Source organism: Apaloderma vittatum, unplaced genomic scaffold (assembly GCF_000703405.1).
Source record: "Apaloderma vittatum isolate BGI_N311 unplaced genomic scaffold, ASM70340v1 scaffold2925, whole genome shotgun sequence".
Taxonomy (NCBI): Eukaryota; Metazoa; Chordata; class Aves; order Trogoniformes; family Trogonidae; genus Apaloderma; species Apaloderma vittatum.
This window is the reverse complement of record NW_009718566.1, coordinates 39979-62981: the sequence shown is the minus strand read 5'-3', so window position 1 is coordinate 62981 and position 23003 is coordinate 39979. Positions and strand designations below refer to the sequence as shown.

General features: G+C 44.3%; 1 protein-coding gene across 1 annotated transcript in view; it reads right to left on the bottom strand.

The window, feature by feature from the left end:
- Nucleotides 1–2542: 2542 nt before the first annotated feature.
- LOC104274599 (kelch-like protein 29) overlaps nt 2543–23003 on the bottom strand; it is a 40877-nt gene continuing 20416 nt past the window's right edge. Inside the window, exons 3-6 of the mRNA XM_009870281.1 lie at nt 21709–21968; nt 8923–9121; nt 5459–5641; nt 2543–2727 (exon numbers count right to left, since the gene is read on the bottom strand). Coding sequence (XP_009868583.1) covers nt 2543–2727; nt 5459–5641; nt 8923–9121; nt 21709–21968 — 827 coding nt within the window. The remainder of the gene's footprint in view (nt 2728–5458; nt 5642–8922; nt 9122–21708; nt 21969–23003) is intronic.

Below are 23003 nucleotides of genomic sequence, written 5' to 3'. Positions count from 1 at the left end.
ATAACCCTAAGGAGACCATGTTGCACTTTTTCCATGGCTTTGTCTCACAAGCCACTTTCTAGACAATAGCAGATTAATTATAACTACGGGTTTAGCAAATCCCCAGGACAAGACATCCTCATTGTGGTTGAGACAGCGTGTGCTGAAATGATAGGGAGGAAATCTGCTCCTTTCCCACATACAGGTCTCTTGGTGGACTTGGTACAGCTGAAAACCAGCACAGCTGCTCTCGCTGAGCCATGAAGGATACGCCGAGGGCCTGAGCGTGACTTTGCAGGCTTCAATGTCATTTGTGGCAAGGGCTTAGGTGACTAAGATGAGAAGGAAGGAGAAGGGGTGACTTTGCTTGAGTTGGGGTTCATTCAGCTGACCAACATTTTGGATACTTTTTTAAAGAGAGACCATGAGAATCAGAGCATACAGAAATGAAACCCTGGGAAACATAAAAAGAGTTAATTTAATCAATGACATCTATCAAAACACCTATCCATAACAGCATTATTTTGATGTTCATTTTGTCAAGAGATAGAATGAAAGGAAGGAATTTTTTACCATTAGGGTAGTGAAGCGCTGGACCAGGTTGCTCAGAGAGGTGGTAGAAGCTCCATCCCTGGAAACATTCCAGGTCAGGTTGGATGGGGCTCTGAGCAACCTGATCTAGTTAAAGGTATCCCTGTTCACTGCACTGGGGTTGGACTAGATAAATTTTAAAAGTCCCTTCCACCCTAACCCATATTATGATTCTACGATCTCTTTCTGACTTCAATTTCTAGACAAATACCTTCAGAAGACAGAAAAAAATCTGTATAAACCAGTGAGATTTCTTTCAAAGCAAGTCCCGATGGAAGCGCCCACCTTGAGCTCAGGGTTAAGGTGGGAAGCAATGCTCATACGTTGCTTTCACTGCCATGACTTTTCATTCATTCCTTGCTGTCTGCATTTCCCTGACTTGCTGAGGGTATCATCACCAACATCGGTTCCTCGGCCTGTGCCTGGGCTAGGAGGGAAGCCCTTGTCCCACAGCACACATCCTTTCCATTCTGTCACATCCTTGTATCCTAGGCAAAATATGGCCAAATTTGTGAAGACAGAGGAACGCAAAACTAGGACCATATGTGCATGGTGATCATGCAGTACCAGCTGGGATCTCCCTGGCCACACGTACAGGCAACTGGCCTGTCCCACGCACCGAGCTAGGCAGAAATCCTTTGGGAAAAAAGAAGTTATCACACGATTAAAGATTATACCAAAAAGTAGAAGATCTGCAGAAGGAAACTGTATTTTTAACACTTCCTAATTTCCTGTCTGTTTGCCTTTGAAACATTAATAAAGGTTTAATTCAGGTTTTGGTATTTCAGTATTTACGATATCTACTTAAATGAAAAAATAAACACCCCCTGCATAAATGGAACGTAAATGTTGCAGCACCAAAATCCAGAAATAATAGATCAAAAACCATCTTTAACACTAATCTTCCGAAAAATATTCATTTTCTTCTTGCAAATCTTTCTTAATGACCTATGCATTCTTGGTTCACCTGTTAAGGCAACTTCTACTGTGAAAAGCCTGCTTCAAAACGTTGCTGAAGAAGTGTTCAAATTCAGCACTTAACACTGACAAAAAGAGAAAAAACTTGGTCTTTTGGGGTGCCAGATCTACTAAGGAAACACATTTCACAAAAATGTGTGCTTAATCTATTGTCACAATGCATTTTTAAGTGTTTGGGCAAGGCTAGATCTGTACTGATCATTTTGGAATGGAATATTCTCATACAATGCATTTCTATTTTTTAATGAAAACACTGACATGCATATAAAATTTCTGCATTTACTGAATGTTATAGTTGGTTTTGGAATTCTACTTTGTGAAATATTTCTTTGTGCTTTTGTTCCTTCCTTTTTATTTTTTAAATTCCACGTAAGAAAAGGAATTTTTTTTTAATCTGTAGTCCTCTTGAATAGAGAAATTTCCATTCTCTTGCATCTCTATTCAGCTCGTCTCGGCCAGGAATTCAAAACTGTTTCCATTTATTGTCTGTTTTACTCAGGGCTTGGCAGGTCCCAGCCCCAGGCCAAGACCACCAAGGGGAGAATCTTCCTTCCAGCCAGGTCAAGGCTGAGGTGCTTTACCAGGAAAGTACACGTAACAAACTTACTTTGAGGTTGCTTTTTTTTTTTTATAAAAAAGGATTATTGTGGTCTGTAAAGACTTTCATCAGAGCTAAATTCAAAGGAAGTTTATTAGTCCATTGTATAATCTGTGTAAAGTGTGCAAAGAAGCTTAATTCCTTTCTTTCCTCCCCCGAGCAAACCGACAAACAAACTGGCAGCTTTCGTCTTTGGTTTTGAAACAATGCTTTCCACTGAAGCTTTAAAAAGAAATCTAATCCTGCATAGTTTCCTCCTTTCTTAGCTGTTATAAAAGCATATTTTAACATGTACAGCCCATTTGATGTGTCCTTTAAAACGGAAATGGTCCTTTAGAATAGCATGAAGAAAAAGCTCCAGCAAGCAGCATGATTTGGGGATTTTTTTTTTTTTTTTTACCTTTCCACATGGTCAACGTTGCCTGCCACACCGACCCCTCCAATGGTATAAATTTTCCCATCGTACACCAGACTGTTATGTCGACACCTTGGGACTGTCATGCGGGACACGAGGTTCCAGTTATCGAGCAAGGACATGTAACACCAGACATCAGCGAGCGTGACACCCGACTCCATGCCGCCTGGCACCGACGGGCGGGTGAGGGAAAGAAAAGGGGAGAAGTACGTGAGATCCTGGAACGGCAGCAGCTTTGCACACAGCAATCAAAGCCAGTTACAAAGTAAAAACTCTTCAAATGACATTTGACTAATTAAAATAAATCACCCTCAATACTGAGCATCTGTTCCGATGATGCATATCTATGTCATTTATTCATGTGCCCTAAAGGCTGTTTTTTTAAATAATATGACATGAAGAAATCAAGATGGCAGGCTACGAGGGACATATACATAAAGGAATAGACCCTTTTCAGTGTTCATAAATAGCTTCCAGGCTATAAAAGTACTGTGATACTTGCAGGAAGGTGTCAGGAGCCAGAGCTTATCTCAGCTTGCAAGACACAGGCTAGTTTGAAATCTAAAAAACACAGTGATGGACTGAGACAACACACACATGGGCAGAATAAAGTCAGTGCTTGCATTGTAGCCTTAAAGTTTAATTTTCAGGGACAAATTTCTTCTTCATTTTGAATTGCTGATAAAGGAAAGAAGCTCCTGTAAAACGGTTCAAGATGCTCCCGTGAAATATTTATATTGGTCATATTTAAACTTTTGACTAAACCTTCCAAGGTAGCCACTTAGTGAGTGTCTTACACTCTGAAGCACAAAGAAGTGAAAGGATTTATTTGAGACCACACTCGGAGTCTGTGGTCGAGCCAGGAAAAGAAACTAAAATTAGTCCTGTGGTTTAATGAGAAAACCAGGCTTCCTCCTTGGTATTTTGCTCTCCAACCCTATGCTATTCTGCGTGCAGTTCAGTACTTGGAGCTCGCAGAGGTTCATTCCCACTTCTTTTGGTTCCCCCTCCCTTTTTCCTGTGTCTTGTAAGTTCGAGCAAAACAAAATATCAACCAGCACTCAGCTGGGTTTCCAGCCATGCAGGACTTTCAACTTTCCTATTGGCAGCCACCAAATACCACCAGATCGGTCATCCAGATTCAAGGGAAAGAGCTGAAATAAGCTTTGGATTTAGGATTCAGCAGCTTTTGTTAGCAGGTATGGCACAGCCTAAACCAGCCCTACATCCTGGAAAGTACCAGAAGGCTTTCGCTCCAGTGGCAAAAAGAGCATCGGCAAAAAAAGTCAAGAAATTTCCAATCAGTCCTTAGGGTATCTGTGCAGTATTAATGGAATTTAACACCACAGGCAGCAGTTTACTGTGGAAAATGCAGTGAGGGAACTCGGCAAAGGAAAGGCAACAGCTGTAACTCCTTACTGGTACTGCCTGGTGCATCTGCACTCCCAAACATATCCTCAGAGCCCACACATCCACCCCTCTCTCCCAGGTTCAAACCTCCACTCAGCTGCCATCTAAGCATCTTTGCATCACCTGGTGGGAATTGCTTCTCCCCCTCCAGCCAAGCAGAGGTACCACCAGACTGCAAAAACCCAGACACCGTGATGCTGCGGGCGCAGTGTAGACAGCTACTTGGGGAGTTAAAGCTTTTTAAGGAGCATGGACTCAGTTTCAGTGAAACTAAGAAGATTATAGGGCTAGTGACTACTGTCAGAAGAGAGTCTCAACAACAAGTAAAAAATATGAATGCTCCTGTAAGCAAATCTTGTAAGTGTAGGTCACATATTCAGTAGTTCAGCCTGTCTGTCTCAAATTCCATAACCCACCATTTAGACTCAACTACAGCCAGTATTTTAAATTGTGTTTCTATGGCAGTGAAACCTCTTTGCATGTTTGATGGTTGTCAGACCTATTTTCTTCACGTTGTGACTGTAAACGTTGCTGTTGACTGCTCTGAAAGAACATTACCACCACACAGAAATGGAGAACGCTAAAAGCAGGAAAATCCTTCTGTCTCAACCTCCTTTCCACTTGCCTTTTTTTTTTTTTTCCCCAGGAGCAGCTGGCTAAAACTCTGGTGTGTCCTTCTTTGTGTTGTCTGTGTTTTATGGAGGAAACTCCCTACAACATCATTAGGAGGAAATTCTCAGCTTGGTAAATCCAGGCAATGAATGGATTGAGAGCAGCACCGTGGAGAAGGACTGGGGAATATTGGTGGATAAAAAAGTGGAAATGATTTGGCAATACGCAGTCACAGCACAGAAGGCCGACTGTACCCCAGGTTGCCGCAAGACAATGTGGCCAGCAGGTCGAGTGAGGTGATTCTCCTCCCCTGCTCTGGTGAGGTCCCACCTGCAGTGCCGTGGCCAGCTCTGGGGTCCCCTGTGTAAGAAAGATGTGGAGCTGTTGGAGCAGGTCCCCAGGAAGGCCACGAAAATGGTCAGAGGACTTGAACGCCTCCTCTATGAGGACAGACTGAGACAGTTAGGGTTGCTCAGCCTGGAGAAGAGAAGGTTCCAGGAAACACCTTATAGTGGCCTTCCAGTATTTAAAAGGGGGCTTACAAGAAGGATGGAAGGAGACTTTCTGCCAAGGCCTGTAATAAAGGACCAGAGGTAATAGCTTTAACCGAAAGAGGGTAGGCAGATTTAGATGGGACATAAGAAAGAAATTTATTACAATGAGGGCAGTGAGACACTGGAGCAAGTTGCCCAGAGAAGCTGTGGATGTCCCATCATCGGAAGTGTTCAAGGACGGGTTGGATGGGGCATTGAGCAGCCTGGTCTAGTGGAAGGCGTCCCTGCCCATGGCTGCGGGATTGGACTAGATGATCATTAAAGTCCCTTCCAACCCAAACCATTCTGTGATTCTGTGTTTCTACGAAATCTGCTGCTTACCTGAGAGATAGATGTTGTCCCCAGCGCTGACCACACTGAAAAACTCTCTATCATAGAAGGGCAGGCTGGCCAACGGATACCACTTGTTGTTTTGAGGATTTAAGCAAGTGACGGCTGTTAAAGCGCGTTGATTCATGCCAATCATCTGACGACCCCCAACTAAGACTATTACCTCGGCTACACCTAGGATTCAAGTAAGAAAATAATATTATAATAAAGTTTCATCTGTTGACAAGGCAGGAGCCTATCAAAAAATACTCGTTAGTCAGGGTAATTATAATGTATCATATATAGGTCTGTTTTAGACTGTGCAATCAAACCAAGAAGAGTGAGAATACAGAGTGTGTATGTGTGTGAGTGTTGGGTGAGGAATGACACTATGAACACGCCTGGGAGAACCTGGGAGGGAGCATGCTCTAGGCAAATCTTGAAGGGGAAAGAAAGAAAAAGGCAGTTCCATGTAAAGGTGTCCATTGACTTCAACAGTCTTTGGGTGAGACCTCCATGTATTAAATTCCTGTTTTACTGAAGAAAATGTGAATTTTGTCCAGGATTCTGATAGCTTTGGAGCTTGGCTGTTATCCAGGGAAAGTATGTTTGGACTTGAAGAAGGTGTTATCACATGAAAAGTTAATGTCTGGAGATTTAGACTATGGTTATGATTCTTCATCCCGATCTCTCTGCATGTACTCTATTAAGATATTATTATGTGGTGGGTTTTTTTTCATGCTTTTCCCAGAGAAAGCAGGTTTTCCAGATGTGGACAACATGTGCTCAAGCCATGGATCAGGGTCTTAGTGTAAAAGTTGCCAGAAAATGTGGTGGAGATAGCCCCTGCCCTAACACAATTATTAACTGAGATTTATCTGCACTTGAACAGCTTCCCCAAGCCCAGAACACGCAGGGTGTCATCACCATCATCATCATGGATAGGCTTAGCAAACGAAGATATGGGAAGGGCTCTACCCACACTTGCTACAAGCACACTGATGGCTAAAAAGGCCGATGCGGGATAGGCAAGTCCGGTTGCAAAAGGCACAGAGGAAAGTCTCCTCAGGCGGTATTGGCGAGGCACGGTTCTTTGTGCGTTGTCTTTTCTTCTCAAGACTCATTCTATGTGCATTCTCAAAGAAGGCAGCAGCATTATGGATGGTCTCCATGTCTTCCGACTGGAGGCCAGAGTGGACACTGATGGTAGTCAACATGGCCAAAACTGAGGTATTGTTTCAGAGAGTCCTTGTATCTCCTCTTTGGGGCTCCTCTGTTGCGGCAGCCCGTGGCGAGTTCCCCACAGAGCACAACCTTAGGGAGGCGGTGATCCTCCCTCCTGGAGACGTGCCCTGCCCAGCGCAGCTGTGTCCTCAGCAGCACGGCCTCAGTACTGGTGACCCCTGCTCGTTCAAGGACAGCAAGCTAAATTCTCTGTTTGTGCAAATGGACAGAACTTTTGAAATCCACATCTCAGGGTTTTTATTCCCACTTCACAGCGAGAGATGAGTAAAATCTCATCTGAGTCTTGCTCCAGACTCATCCCTGCAGTGATGGGTCACAGTTTAACCCTGGGATGTTTTCTGTCTCCAACTCCAAGAATCAAGTTCTGGCGATAGTTTAGATTTAGCATTTAGCAGAAGTGTTAATAATCTGCAGCAATTGTAAGCTTCAGTGCAGTTTGTCACCAGGAGAAGCAGGCTTAGAAGCAGGAGCACTAGGCCGTGAGCTGGAAGGAATCACCATTTTTGTGTCTTGACCTGTTGCTGTGACGCGTTACGGTGCTCAGCCTCGACACTATGTGTTTAGGCAGGGAAGTCAGAAGCACAGAAGTGAGATTGCCAGCAAGAGAAATTAGGAACTGCAGCAGAGAGAAATGAGGCTTCAGAGTAATGGATTATCGTCGTTCTTCATTAGAGTTTTTCAAAAAAATATTTGTGTCATTTAAGTAAGGTTACTCTCTGAAAAGTTATTGAGTTAAAGTGCTGTACAGTTTTAAATAAAGATTTTGGAGTAGCATGAGATCATTATTTTTGCACCGCAGCAGAAAATCTAATCACCTGTGCAAGACATAACTTGATTATAATCAATGACCCTGAGAGGGCATGTGACATGCTGCAGCGAGTCCACAAAGGGTGTTTAGAGATCCTTTGTGCCTACATGAATGCCGTTGATATGCAAAATAACATGACTCCATATAATTAGGCTCTGACCTAAAAAACTATAATCACCCTCTCTTACCCTGAGAGAATCACTTTTCCCTCATCAACAAGCTTCTGGAAATGGATCATATTACACCTACAATTTTATATACATAAAATAAGCACTTTTCAAAAATCCCTTCAAACATCACACCATTAGTTGTCTTCAGTGAAAGACTTTTTAGGGTAGATTGTTATTGAAAGTCCTCTACACTTCATCGTTCTGAAAGGTGCCTTGATGAGGCAGTCTCCAGAAGCTGCAAATGCCGCCGTCTCCGTGACACATCAGCATTAGTGGCAGTGCCGGGAAGTTTTGCCTGGCTTTGTGATTGTACTTACGGGAGGCAGAAGTACAGGCAGCATGTTAAAACAATTCCCCAGTTTCATCTGACTCCCTCTCAGACGCAGGTTTCCAACATGATCTGCACCACTCTCTGTTCACCAAGTATTCAGCAAGGATATTTCTCTCACTACTGTGCTATGGGCTCTGCTGACAGGTTGGGCATTTGGGTTTTTTTCATGTACTTTTTGAAAAAGAAAATGCATGCGTTCCTCAGGTCAGACTCTTCTTGAAGAGAAGTTCTCCATAGCTGCTGGGTTTTTAAAAAGGAGTCTCCTCTTCTGGAGACATTCAAAACCTGTCTGGATGCGTTCAGTGACCTACTGTAGGTGATCCTGCTCTGGCAGGGAGGCTGGACTAGATGATCTTTTGAGGTCTCTTCCAACATTCTGTGATTGTGTGAATCTGTGAATATATCATGTGTGATTCATTTGTTTTGAAGGTAGCAAACAGCCTGAACTGGTACTGTAAAATTTACCATATGAAAATAATATATTTACACAGGGCAGTGAAAGTGGAGCTGTTTTATGAATATTAGTCAGATACTCCCCACAAAAGGCTGAAGGCCAAAGCAGCACATTATTAACTTATTTTTGTGTTTAGAGAAACTGAGGCACAGAGGACGAGGGGCTCATTTTTAGGACAATGGGGGAACATCACGATCTCTGCCAAAGATAAGAATTCCTAAAAAACGGGCTCCTTTTAAATCTTGTTTCAGGAACGCACATCTAAACACCCACGCCTGACCATTAGGAGAGGCTCCTCAATGTGTGAGCAAAGTAGATACGGAAAATTGAGCTTGAAATATCGTCAGGCTCCAAGAAGGAGCCAAGGGAAGGAGATGATGTCAGTGCCCCATCTCAGGGCACGTCCCGGCCGTGCGCAGAAACCACTGGAGCAGGGAGCTCGTGTCGCTGAAAGAAGTTTTGCTTTACCTGCAGAAAGCCTGGGCCGGGTCCTCGGTGTCTGCATCTCTTGTCGGGCATGCGGCAGCATGTGATAACGTTTAGCTTCGTTCACTAGATCCCGGCAAGCCTCCGAAGACTTTATCAACTCCTCGTTGTCAACAACATTTAGCAGATAGCTGGGATGGATGAAGGGGAGGCGCACCACTGCCAGCAACTCCGCAGCGTACTGTGAGGGGGGGAAAATAATAACACACTGCAGCCTTCACGGCAGAGTTCAGCTGCTCAGCATCTCCGCCTCCTTCCCTGCAAACCGTGCCCTGTCACCCAACCTGGAAGGATGCTTGGCAAGGACCCTGCGTACCGGCCCTGCCTAGAGACTGGGGGGACTGAGACAATGTAGCCCCCAGTGCTTCCCAACCAGGGCTGGTTTTAGTCCCGGGAAACTGGAAATATTCTTCAAAAGGTGGAAACTCTAGTTATATAGTCCTGTCTGGAGGGATTTTTGAAATAAAAGCTCATTCTGAACTCAGGCTGGTTATAATCTTGTGTACTAGAGACATGGAGCAAGCTTTAGAGTTTTCTGAATTGACCTTGAGATCTAAGTATGGTTTTTTCAGTGTAAAAAAAAAATCCCAAACAAGTCTTTTCTGGCACTATAAATGTGAAACAAGCCAGATTTCAACAACTTCTGTGGCAGAAACTGAATAATATTATCCAATTTAGTAAAAATCTTTTAATTAATAGGGTTTACTTGTCGGTGAAAAAAATCATGTAGTTCTGGATTTTGGGGAAGTCAGACTCCAGAGGGTGCTATACAAATACTGACAGTAAGTTTCATCTTCTAAATAAATACATTAAACCTCGTAGGGCAAAGAACACCCGAGCAAATGAAGCTGTCTGTCACTGAACACAGCTTAAAGGAGAACAAAACCCCAAGAGAGAAAACTGCAATTGAATAACCAAGAGTCCATCCCTAGATTATTCTTTTTATATATAATTAGTTATATCACAACACAGTACAAGAGTACAGTGAAAATCAGGGTAATAAGAAAACGTGATTCTCGAGGAGCAACACACACAAACAGGCTGCAAACTAAGGGTGCGCAGCAAGAAAAGATAATCATCTTTTGTAATAAATATTCATATAGTGGCAGCATCCAAATATCCCAACTGGGATTGAGGCCAGGATGCAAATAAATATTTCTGAGGTCCGTGTGACTGGTCCTGAGAAACGCTGGTCGCCAGCAGCATCTGCTGCCCTGCAGATGCCTCCGGTCTTCCAGAAGCTACTTGGCTCTCGCTTTCTTTGTCAGCAGCGTGCCTGTCCCTGCAGCGCTGGCTGGGAGAGCCAAGTCACAGCAGGAGCAGGAGCAGGGAAGGGAATGGGGCAGGGGCACAATGAGAGGAGGGCAGGGACGCAGCTTGAGCCAGCTAAGGGGCTGGCCAGGCGGGTGAGGACACAGTGACACCCAGGACTGCTTCCAGGGCTTCCCCTTTCCTCATCCAAATTGAAGAAACATGCTTCATTGGGGAAGAAACCAGAGGATTTCTCCTCCTCACAGCAATTTATACCGGAAAGCCCGGTGCAGGGTAAGTCAAAGTGAGGCTGCGACTACCCGTGGGGAGGTGAAGCCCACAGGGCAGCAGGGAGATGACCACAGTCTCAGGCTGAGTCCCAGCTCCTTGCTCACCAGCCCTCCTCAACACCGGTGCCAGCAATTTTAGGTAGAGCACAGTGTTTAGCTCTGGACGCCCTGAGGTTATTTGCAGATGGGAAAGAGAAGTGATGCAAAAGGCACAAACCAACGACAGTACTCATCTGGAAAAAATCCCATGTGAGCGGTGAGTCTGTGGCTCCTCACTATTACCTCTGGTGTGACAGACGGCTCAGGAGAGCTTGAGATCACTTCATCAGCCTCCAAACTAGAAAAGAAGACACTCCTCTCTTTTCCCTTGCTGAAATCCATTTCCAAGGCACTTTCTAGGAGGTAAAAAGACTTTTCCCCTTTCCTGGAGTCACAAATGTCAGGCACTTGGCTGCAGATATCTTAATGTCATTAAATGGTACCTTGTAGGAGAAGGAGCAGTGGACATATGGCAGTGGGTGGCAAAGCTCGGATTTCAGGAAGTGCTTTTTTTAAGAAGGTTGGAGGCGTTTAACCTTACGTGGGAGCCAAGATGAAACGTGGCATTGGGACACGGGAATAATGCAGATAGTGGGTGTACTGGGGACAAGCCAGACAACTCCCATGGTGGAGGTTAATCCCCACTACAGACTGCTCAGGAAGCTGTACGAGTCACTAAAGGGCAGTTTAAATAAGGTTATAAATTACATGGAGTGTACAGAGCGAAGCCAGCACCTTCCTTTGGTGTGGTGTGACACACTAGAGCTGCCCCTGACGGTCCTGAAGCAATTCTGTGCTGGAAACACCCATAACATGAAGCAATGCAAAATACAGGCACAAACTGTTGTGCCACTAAATTAGGACAGGCACCATAATGTCCCAAAGCGGAGTGGGAATTAGCACTGGGAAGAGAGCTTCTCTCTGCCAGGGGCAGACAATTCCCACGGGCACGGCGGAGCGGCCGCCTCCATCTCCCACCTTTCCCAGAATAAATGGGGCAGCGCCGTTGCCTGAGCACGGCGAGCTCTACCTCTCACTCGCCCACCTTGCTTTAATTAGATAAGTGAGAAAATGTGATTCTGTTTCTCTCCTGGATTTTTTTTCCGCCCTTTCTCTCCTCTTTTGTCTGAGCTCGTGGCTTATTTTGAAAGGGGAATAATAATTAGAACATGTGGCTCCCTTTCATCAGCTTGAAAGTTAATGTCACATATCAAAACCGATGTCACTTTTCACTCTTTTTCTTCCCTTTGCTCTCCTTGCTAGAAAAAGCCGTCTCTGTGTGTGTGTGTGTGTGCGTGCGTACAACCATGCACAGTCGCGACTTGGGCTCATCGCTGAGAGCATTAAGGGTACCTATAATCGCAGTGTTTTTCACCAAGGGATTTGAAGAGTATGTACCATCACAGTGTCTCTAGAAGACAGGAGAGGCTTTTATAAACCGATGGCTTTTCACACTAGCTCTTTTAAGCACTATAGTCAAGGGTGAATTTCATTTAGCCTCACTGATTTAAGAATATTCAAGTGATTTAGACAATCAGCAGCCCTTTTCTTTTGGATTCTCCCTTACGAAGGCTTCCTAGCTCTGTTAGCTATGATTGTACTAAATATCCCGTTACTATTATCCTTTTCATTTAAGACTGGAATAAGCACCGTAAAGCATTTCAACCTCTTTACCATCTGTTATTTGCTCTCCATTCTCTCTTGTCTTTCCATTATTCCTTATACAGCTATGAAATATCTACTGCATCTACCAATGTTACCTTTTTTCATTAAAACAGCAGAATACGTGCACAGGGCACACTGCCAAATTTAGCAGACAACCTCAGGTCCCTGGAGTTGCGGTTTGTGCCTGTAACTCTAAGGATGTTTCCTTCTCACTACTTGACTGCAGGTGCTGGCTGGACAAATAGAAATATTTCTCAGGTCTTTGCTGGGAATCACTTACGACTACTCTACAACCTGCAACACATGCCAGGGTGAAACAGAGAATATTAATGACCCTTCTGGCCTAAAATTAGGAGTTATCAACTCATAAACATGGGAAACCATGCCTCAGCTCCTTGGAAATGGACACCATTATGCAAAAATCTAAGAAATTTACTGTTTAAAATGCTAGGAAAGTTTTTGAACACCACCAGGACTGTTTTTGCAGGTGATGAGAACCTCGGCATAGCTCTTGTTGGATGAAGGCAGTTGCTCAGGTTTTGCACCAACAGAGAATCTAGTCCCTAAACTCCTTGCTCCAGATCTAGTCCAGAAACTCCAGTGAAGCTGCTGGATGCCCTCGTGGTGTCGTGCATGTCCGGGGTGATCCTGCAGGAGCCGGGACACCACCACCACATGAATACAGGTTTTTGGACAGTCACTGGGGACACAGTACAGTAGCAACTTTTGAGAGCTGCTACCTGGGCTGCTTCAAGGCACCTGTTTCACCAATCCTGATTTCATTGGCTGAACTGAAAGCAGAGTCCTTCAACCAGCCTGCAATCACGAGCACGTTTCATAAAAAAAGAGGGAAAGAAAAATCTTAGCAGATCTTATCTTTTCTTAATTACCTAAATGTTTTTGGGGGAGATACTCAGCTCTACATTCAGACACCTAAATAGGTACACACAAGCAAGTATTTACTTGTCAGCTAGACATGTGTAAACTCATGTTATAATTAATAGAGATTTAGTCAACACACTTGACACAGTCCCCAGAGCAACCTGAGCTGAGTGGATGCATCACGCACCAGAGGAAGCAGAGGGTTTCAGTGTCCCCTTCTGGCCTAAAACTGTGATCCATCAGCTCCTGGGAAAGGGACTGTGCTCCTCAGACGATGCCGCAGAGATGTCTACAAGCAGATTCAACCCAGACTGGAGGATGATGAATTCTCCCCTCTGGTGGGAATTTTCGCATCCATCTGCCCTGGGTGCTGTGCTCAGAAGTTCATGATCATGCTATGAAGAAGCCTAAATGTTATCTTGGGACAGTGTTGACTCAGAGGAATATATGATCAACTCACTCCACTATACCTTGAAGTTGACCCTTTCAAGCCTTTTCCTAATAATCTGTTCAAATACCAGTTACTCCCCTCTCGGTAGGCAGGCCAGAGCTTGAGGAGACTAGATTACAAAACAGTTGAATTTGCTTTTTTTTTTTTGTCGTTCCTGGCTGGTAGTTTTAGTGGGAACATTTACTTTGCTAAACTTTTTGTGACATTTCTTCTATTAATTATATAGGTATTATGAATGCTTGCTTGCAAGTGGGCTTTGTTCTGGTATCTTCTAAGTCTCAGTTACAAAACCCTCTTCAGTATCGCATTAAAAATAATCTTTTTATTCTCAAATCTCTAATCCAGTAAAATCCTCACAGGTATTCTGCAAAAGGACTCTCACTGTGCTCCTGCATAGACTTCGGCTACAACAGTACACAGTTAGTTTTCAAAGGAAATATATTTACTGCTTCAGAGTCAAATTTCCTTCTCCTTAAATGTTACACTGCAAAGCTCTGAAGAATTTTAACATTTTTGAAGTAATGCCCAGAGAGGTTAAAATAATGTTTCCCTTATCCCTTATAACTCATCTGTCTCTCTAGTTTACTGTTCTTCCTAGAAAGAACCCTTTGTGCTATCTGCCTAAAGAAACAGGATTCAGCTAGAAATACAAATACAGAAGTTAGATCACCTACATTATGATAGGGTTTTGCTCCAAAAAACTGCTGTTTCAGCTCTTTAAGCGTAATTCCAATAGAGTTTGGAAAACATTATGAAGTAGGGAGACATTCAGCCCATCTGAGAGCAACAAAGGAGATTTATGTTGTCTCACACAAACTCCTTCAGACTTGCCCCAGGTCTTGCATCAGCCTGATCTGAGAGCTGCAGCACGGACCCGCTCGGACAGAGGGAGCCATGGGGGACAGATCTGAAGCAGGAGCAGTTCCCAGCTGCATAAAACTCTTTCAAATGAGAAGTGGACACTGATTAAGAACAAAATAAAATATCCCCTAAAACCCCCAAAGGGCAGATGCTAGCCATTGATGCCCTACTTGCGACCTGGTAATGAACTGCTCAGTGAGCTGTGTGGCTGGTGACACCTGGGGCTGGGGAGTGGTGGCCACACAAGAAGGTGTAAGGGGGTGGTGATGTGAGTGTGCAACCATCTCCAGCCCAGGCTTCCCAACTTGATACTCAAATTATTGCTGACTCCACGTTTCCAGGTACAAGTCCAGCAGGGAACTGGCTGAAATGGGGAAGCCAAAGTTGCTGGTGCACTGCTTTGCTGTTCGCAGAAACTGCCTTCTTCAGCTAGATTTTCACAGCACTGCCCCACTACTCCATAAGGAGCATACTTGCTTTGATACATCTAATCCCTGGATATTACAAAGAGACATTGTGTTTCCAGAAACCTCCTGCACATTCCTACACCCAAGGTCACACCCAAGCCCAACCTAAGCTCTCTTCTGCCCTCAGTATATTTATTAATCACGTGTATCGACTGCTTGGAACTGCAGTGTGGCCTTCAGATTAAACCAAAAGGCTTGGTATCACGTCAGCCGACAGCCTCATAATATCATGATAAACATGTGTCAGAAAATCTGGTTCACAGGCGTCAGGTTCAGCTGGTGGCTCAGTGGCGGGATGCCACGTGCATAAATCTCATGCCTAGCAAGAAGGAAAGAGCAGCCCCTCTGTCTTCCTGAAATAAGGTTTCAACGTGACATCTTTATGGCAGCACAGCTGACTACACACTGTAATGTCATCAGCACTGCATAAAGAGAACTGCTGTCCTCTGCTCCGAACCATTGGCAAAGCAGCACACAGCTCCGTACTCCTACCAGTAATATGACGAGAGTTTTTTAAACACGCAGGAAGATTTATCATCGATCCATCATACTGGGAATTCACCTGACACTGAGGCTTAATACAACTTCACTCTTACCACACACTATCAAATAAACGCCCCAAGCTCCCCTGAAGGCTATTGTAGTGGTGAGTGGTGATTTGTTTATGGGCAGTCTCCTGCTCAAACACCCGTACGCACACAGATGCACCACACAAGCACACTGCCAACAACACAACGGCTGAAGCTTCCAAGACACTTCACAGAACCTGATACATCCATCCGCATAACATACTGACACGTGAATCTGCGTGCAGTAATTCTCCCAAATGCTTCTTGCCTGTGGTGTAAAATGATTTTGTTTCTGGAAGTCGGTCCTGAGCGCTGGGGCCAGGTGCAGCACAAGACGAATGCAACCGAGCACGTGTGAGATGCTGCTTGTGGATGTGTGTGTCTACTATAAGGTCATTGCTTCAGCAACAGCAGAGGAATATTTTGTAACAAATAGGAAAACGTGCTGGAAAAGCCACAGATGCAGAGACTGAGAAGACTGGGAGACAAGGGAGCTCCTCAAGCCCATTTAAACTTCAAAGAAATAATTCAGCAGATTTTCAGTCGAGCGTATCTCTTTAAAAAAACTTAGAAGTTTAGTATGGCTGGAATTTAAGGAACTGCTAATGACACCTGCATCCTCTTTGCTTTTTGTTTAATGCAGTTTCTTCCTCCAATATATAGCTAAGGGCATGTTCCTGCACTGATTCTGTTCCTGCTGCAGCCTTTTCTTCTCCCTCTGTAAGCCTGTACAGGCTCTGAGTGTGTCTGCAAAAGTCTCATTTAAATCTGAGCTCTTTGAGCAGCCCGTCCCTGGGAAATCACCGGGGTTACTGCTCATCCCTTGCTTTTTTCACTTTCAGAGAAATTGGAGCTTCTTGCACTTTCATTATGGCATCTTTTTGAATTTGTCTGCTCTTCCCACAAATGGTTTTCAAAGCATCAGGGTAGCCTGGGCTTTTCAAAGAAGCCTAATTGAACCATAATGGAGTGTTAGCGCCTAATTCACATAGGCTCCCTTGGAAGCTTCCCTTTCATACTTATTCCAACACCACTTTCCTGAAGCGTAATGCCCTTAAGTACATTGATTGAACAATTAATTCCCTTTTATGATGAATTTAAGTAATTTGGACATGCTGGTATTGTGTATCAGCGTCTGAATATATCATTACCCTCTTGTCATTGCAGAGCAGAGTTGGGAGTGTGCTTGTTCCCTGTCAGATTCTCCATTTTCTTGGAGCAAGCCACTCTTCTGCAACTTTGGAGACTCTTTAAAATGTGCTAGAGAAATGATGCTGCCATTTCAACAGCCTAAGACCGTAAGCCAGGGATCTTCCATCTGCTCTCTCATGGTTACCAACTCCTTCTCCTCTGTAGAATCTTGCACCCATACTGCCATTCTCCATCACTGCTAAAATATAGCTCATGGGCATTTGTACCATTTTTGACATAAATCCTCTTTTTCTATCACCTTTCCTTAGCTCCACTGACAGATACAGGGCTTTCAGGTGGGCTTTGTGCTTCCTTAGACTAATTTGCCGAGTCTCAAATTCGTCCCTGTGGTCCTTACTGTTGTTATACCACTTGTATCCTTCCAAGCACCTCCTCTCCTTGGGGCTTCAAACACTCATAGACGTTTATCCCTCCTTAACTGTCATTAGGCCAAGTCATGCATATTCACATCTTTTAATCTTTTTTTTCTCACATCAGTTCCTTCAGTATTTTAATCATTTGTGTTGCTCTTCCCTAAATTACCTTCAATTTGTTTACGCGTCTCTGGTTCTCAGGCACCATGAAGATGCTGTTTAGACAAATCCGCCTCTGAGGACAAAGTTCGTAAGAAGGCTTGCTAATGCCTTTATGGTGGAGATATTTCATTTTGCTGCTGGACATGATGATTTTAAACAGGATTTGAAAAAAAGAGCACACAATAATATCCTCGCAGAGTGTAACAAAAGGTGACTGCCGTTCAGCTGAGCCTCTCATCTGTCACTCTTTGCTGCAGTATCTGCCTCTCTTCCAGCACTACTCCAGGCAACTTGTTGAAATGTTTGTCCTCTCCTCACTTCTTATGGCTCCTCAGGTGGAGACGGAAGCCTCCTGCCTGTTTTCCTAGGCTTTCTGTTATTAATAAATATATTACTATGTTTTTCATCTCAGAGAAAACAGATACAACTTCAGACTTGGAGCAGAAGGTGAAAAAGTTTCCAATGAGCTGGGGTATGTGCATGCTCCGGGCAGGCAGCGAATTTCCACGCGTTCAGCAACTTCACATCTTCCCCATCCTGCGCTGACGCTGGGCATGACCGCAACTCTGTGCAGCTCCGGCAGTCATTAGGACGAGCGGCCAATGTAGCTCGTTATCCATCGGGTCCTCCCAACAGCCCATGTGGGAGGCACCACTTCCCTCCAGCTTATCATGCAAGAAATGGGGGCAAAAAGGTGAAATGACCTGCCCAAGGCCACACAGAAAACTGGGGGATGAGCTCAGGTGAAGACTGCTTGGAGCCTGGTAGAAATCTTTGCTTATTCAGATGACTCAGTCCGTTCTGGTTTCCAGACAGTAAAGCCACCATTATACAATATATTTTTTGCATGAGTTCACCAGAGTTGTAATAAGCTTATCAAGGGGATAACTGTTAGGATAAAGCCTACAATCTTGTCCATCAGTCAGGAAGAGAAATAAATGGAAAAAAACCTAGTAGATTCAGCTTTTCCAGATGTGTCAGTCGGCTGCAGGCTTTCCACTCTGTGACAAGCAATCAAGAAGACTCCTATAACCAGCGCTCCGCGTCCGTGGTACAGGAAATTACCTACCTAGCCCAGACCTCACATCACAGGTTGCTTCTTTCGGTTAGGCTGATTTTACACGACTGCACTACCCAGCAGCACTAAAATAGCTCCACAAACATTACCATACGAGCTGGTGTGCTGCTCCAATGTTCTGGATACAGTTATTTACCAAATCCTATCTTAAGACATATGTCATTATCTGAACCGCCTTTCTGTCTTACGTAGATGGATCAGTAACCTTTAAAGCGCTGTTATTCCCTCTTTACAACAAGGCTTGGATGCTGTTTTTTTGTAATGCCACGGAGCTTTTATAAGCACTATAAGATTCCATATAAGCACAATTTGCAAAATTAAAAGTCAGCCAGAGCGCAGCTTTTCAACTTGCCTTGCAAACAAATCCTGCCTCCCTCCCTGTCACTGCAGTGAAGGAAACACAAGGGCTGAGATTTACTGTCCCCAGGTGCAAGCTTGCACTCCAGAGTGACACAAAGCCGTTAAAGCCCAAGGAATTGTGGAGGGCTGCAGCTGCCCTGGGGGCAGAGGGTGCTGATTTAGAGAGAAGGCTCCTTCAAAGCTCCTCTGTGGGGATGTCTCTGCTGAGTGAGCCCCTGCCAGGCTTTGCCAGGGAAGATGGACATGCAGGTGAGATGAAGAGCATAGACCTTTCCCTGTTTCTGCCAGATACCCACCTTTGGGGGAATCACCAAGTCGGTGCTTGGAAGAAGCTGCCAAAGAGGCATTTTAATCACCTGCCATCAGAGCTACTGAAAATAAAAACGGGGCGATAGAGCCTGGCTTGTCAGGCAAAGAGAGGTGGGAAGAGGGGAGATAACAAATAAAGTGTGAGCCCTGGAAATCCAGGCCCTGAAAGATATAGCTGCCAGGACTGCCTTTGGGGGAAGGAAATAAAACCCAACCAGTCACTTGAGGAGTGCAGTAGAGCAGCACTGATGTGTTGGGGCTGTTGCAATTCATAGCTAAAACCTCTTCAGCGACCTTCTAAACAGATCCCATCAGCTGGATGCAGAAGCAACAATTTTGTTGCTGCACTGGTATCCTCTGTGTGCTGGTTCCCCACCCCAAAGAATCTAGAAACAGCTGAGCGAATTCATCTCAGCGTACTCAGACTAAAGTGAAAATATGCATGCACAGCTTCTGCAAGAAGGTCCATCCCACATTTGGTATTGCCATGGTTGCCCAGTACTGCAAATCTCTGAGCAGCCTGCGCATCTCACGAGGGCAGCTCTTGACATGATGGGCCTCAATGCACACCAAGCACAAATTTTCACTCATCATCTTTATCAGAAATAAGATTATTTAGGTCTATCTTCTTTACTATCCACCATCAGAGCTATTTGTTCCTGGGCTCTGAAAATGCCAAAGTCATTATTTTAAAGATGGTACTTTTCATGGTAAGTATGAGTTCCTACTTTGAGAAAGTAAGTGCCTATTTAACTAAGGGATTTATAATAGATCAAGCAGTGCACAGAGTACAAAAAAAGTGAGAACTACGATCCAAAGAAATTAGTATAGTGGTAGGATTGGACAGGAAAAGAGTTATCTGCTTGGTATCTTTAATATTAATTTATTCAGGATCCTCATCTCTGGATAAATACAAATTAAAAATTAAAAGCCCTTGTAAAGTAATGCACGAAACCAAAGCACCACAGAGAAATTTGGAGAAGCAAATAAAACTGCCATCGTAAACTACAAGGCACTGCAGAAGCAGGGCAGCGGGGAAGACAAGTTGGAAATAAAAAAAAACCAGAAAACCAAGCCAACTGCAACACGAAAGGAAGGGAGGAGGAGATGGTGGTGGTGGCAGCAACGAGAGGGGGGCAAGAAGAACCATCACTTAAAAAAATAACATCACTGCAGGAGGACGCAGAAGAAAATATTTAAACTAGCAATTTTGAAAACGTAACCCAGGCCCCCTGGTGAGTGACACCTTCTTTCTGCACCAGACAAAGAGGCCCCTGCCGCAGGGCTCCTGCTCTGGTCCCTGGGAACAACCCCTGAGGCTGTGTTGGGTTCAGAGCTCAGCGCTGCACAGAGCTGCCTCCTGTCATCAAACGTCCAGCAAGCAGGGAAATACTCTGTAAAATAGTGTGTTCTTCAAGGCCAGCGAGAGCCAAAAAGACGCCATAATCAATAAATCAATGATATCGTGTACGTGTTTTAGGCAATAATAATATTGGGCAATACTAAATGGCACCACCAGCACAGGCAGGAGGTGGTCAGAGAGAGCGGCGGGTCCCCAGCCCAGAATTGTCCTGCTGAGCTACATTAGTGGCTCACAGAGGGCAGGACAAGTTTGGAGAAAGGCCCCGGGGGCTGCTGGCACGGGCTGAGCCGGCAGCGGCAGCAAGGCTTGGCCTGGCATGGAGTGCCCCACCAACCTTAACGCCCTTATCCACATCCAGCAGCCCACTGAGGTCAGAAAATGCTATTTCTTCCACTTGCCAGGTGGCAATGACAGAAATGCAACTGCTCCAGGTCACATCCAGTGATATATTTAATATCCTCCTGCACATTCAGGTGCTTGAATTCCCACGTAAATCAAGCAGGTAGAGCCTTTCATGATGTGGCATGGCATCAACGACATGTGGCCAAGAGTTTCCCTGCATCTCAGTCTGGTCCATAAGCAACTGGACCATCCAAAACTTTGACCGGGGATCAACAGCAGTTGGCCTTGCCAGGTACAGGATAGCAACTTCGATCTTCAAAGAAGTGGAAAGGGAGAAAACAACTCTCCCCTTTTGGGGTCTGTGGGAAGAACTGGCCTCCAAATGAAGAGGTTTGGGGCTCAGACCACCACAGTTCACCACTCACAAAAGCCAAGTTGCAAGAGCTGAACTGGAGGCAAGTGGCAGGTTTTAAAATATCACCAGGGACATCTTCTGGTCCCAAGGACAATCATCAGCCTCCAAACAGCCATTGCTTCTAGCTTTTATATGTAGACAGTGCTCAGCAAAGTAATACACTCATTTTTTTTAGTCAAGAGCAGACTGCATAGCTCAGACGGTTAAGGAAAGGGCAGCCCTAATACATATACAATACCCAAGGGGTTATCTAAGCAGACAGTAAAGATATAGAATCATTTTTTTTATGTACTGAAGTTCTATTCATTTAGTACATGACATCAAAAGAAATACAGATTTTCTGACAGATTTTTGTTTCCCACTGTTACTGAGACACATCCCCTTCTAAAATCAGGATCTCACACAACTCTCATCCTTCCCCATTTATCTCTGACTGAGCCTGCAGCCAACAACTCGAGGCCCTAGCTTTGTACCATGCATGCCACAAACAAAATTTTGATTCTAAATGGTCAGATACAGGGATCAGATTTTCAAAGTACATGTTTTGTGCATAGGCTGCATTCCCTTTCTCTCCTTCTGTCTGAACTGCCCATCCCATCTCCTACGCACCCTCATGTTTAAAATTGCGTGAGGATGGTTTCTATTTTAAAAGAGGCATTCACAGGAATGGAGCAGTGAGGCTGCTGAGATTATTTTTACCTGAGCTCTGATTGCAGCATCCTTCTTAATCCACTTTATCACTGTTTCATACACCAGCTCCTCTGCTTTGGTGTTCAGGCTGTCATTGGACATGTAGGAAATGAAGTCGTCTTTTGAGATATTGAGAATCTCTTCCTGGTTTGCCACCTCTGGGAAAATTTGCAGGGCGTATGCTTTGGCCATGTTGTATAGTTCAGTGCACTGCATGGCTTCAGCCATGGCTAATATTCCTAAGCAGTTGCTGGCAGTCAGCTGTTTTTCTAAAAGGAGCAAAGAGGGGGGAAAAAAAAAAGCCAGTGAGATTTATGAAAAGTAGGATTCACATTTTTTACCGAGATCATGAAAAAAGTAAGTGCCAACGACAAACCTCCAACCCTAATTAATTCCAGGGAGTTAATCAGAAGCAGCATCCTGGGTTTCTTTAGGATTAGGGTTTAATGTACAAAAAACCAATGTCTGTCTAACAACTGAGCTGGGGATAAGGAGAGAAATGCACTTTCTGAGTTTGCTTTCTGTGTGAGCCTTCACAAGGCACTGGGGAAACCTACTGACATAATAGTATCTGGGGCTTCCCAAGGGATGGAAACCCAGCCAAGAGGCTGCTGCTATTCCTACCGCCTACAATGTTGCTTTAAGAAATAGCAAAGATGTAAACGCCAGTGCAGACACTTAAGAATAAATGCAAACAGCACTAAGGACATTTCTGAGGATGCTGCCGTCGCTTTATGATAATTTTTGCCCTGTTCAGCTACTAAGCTACTTCAAATAAAAAAAAAAAAAATCCTCCTCCTGCTTTCTTTTTCAAAGGAACTTTGTTGCTGCTGAATGTGATGACATCCCTTATGCAAAACACAGATTATACTAACGCCTTCTGTTAAATGTTGTGTAGTGGGTTTCAAAGAAAATCATGCACAGAGGAGACAGCATTATCTCCTACCCAGCAACCAAAAGTAACGGCACAGTGTGTAGCTTTGCGTTAAAAGTGTGCTACACCATACATTTGGCTGTACTTTTTTCCTTTTCTGCTGTTCTGAAGAAGAAAAACCCACCAATTCCAGACATGAATAAGAGGAACTCTCAGATTCTCCTCAGCTTTTGTTAACCAAGCCACTACTAATAGGCAGAATATATTCTTTTAAGATATAGGACCAAGATAAAAAAAAAAAAAGAGGCAGACTGCGACAGATCACAAAAATATTGGTATCAATGGCAGGCTTCTGCGCTGTCAGAGAAGTATATCACATTTGGGCAGTGTCACATCCTATTTCAGAGCACTGGACAGGAATGTGTGATAG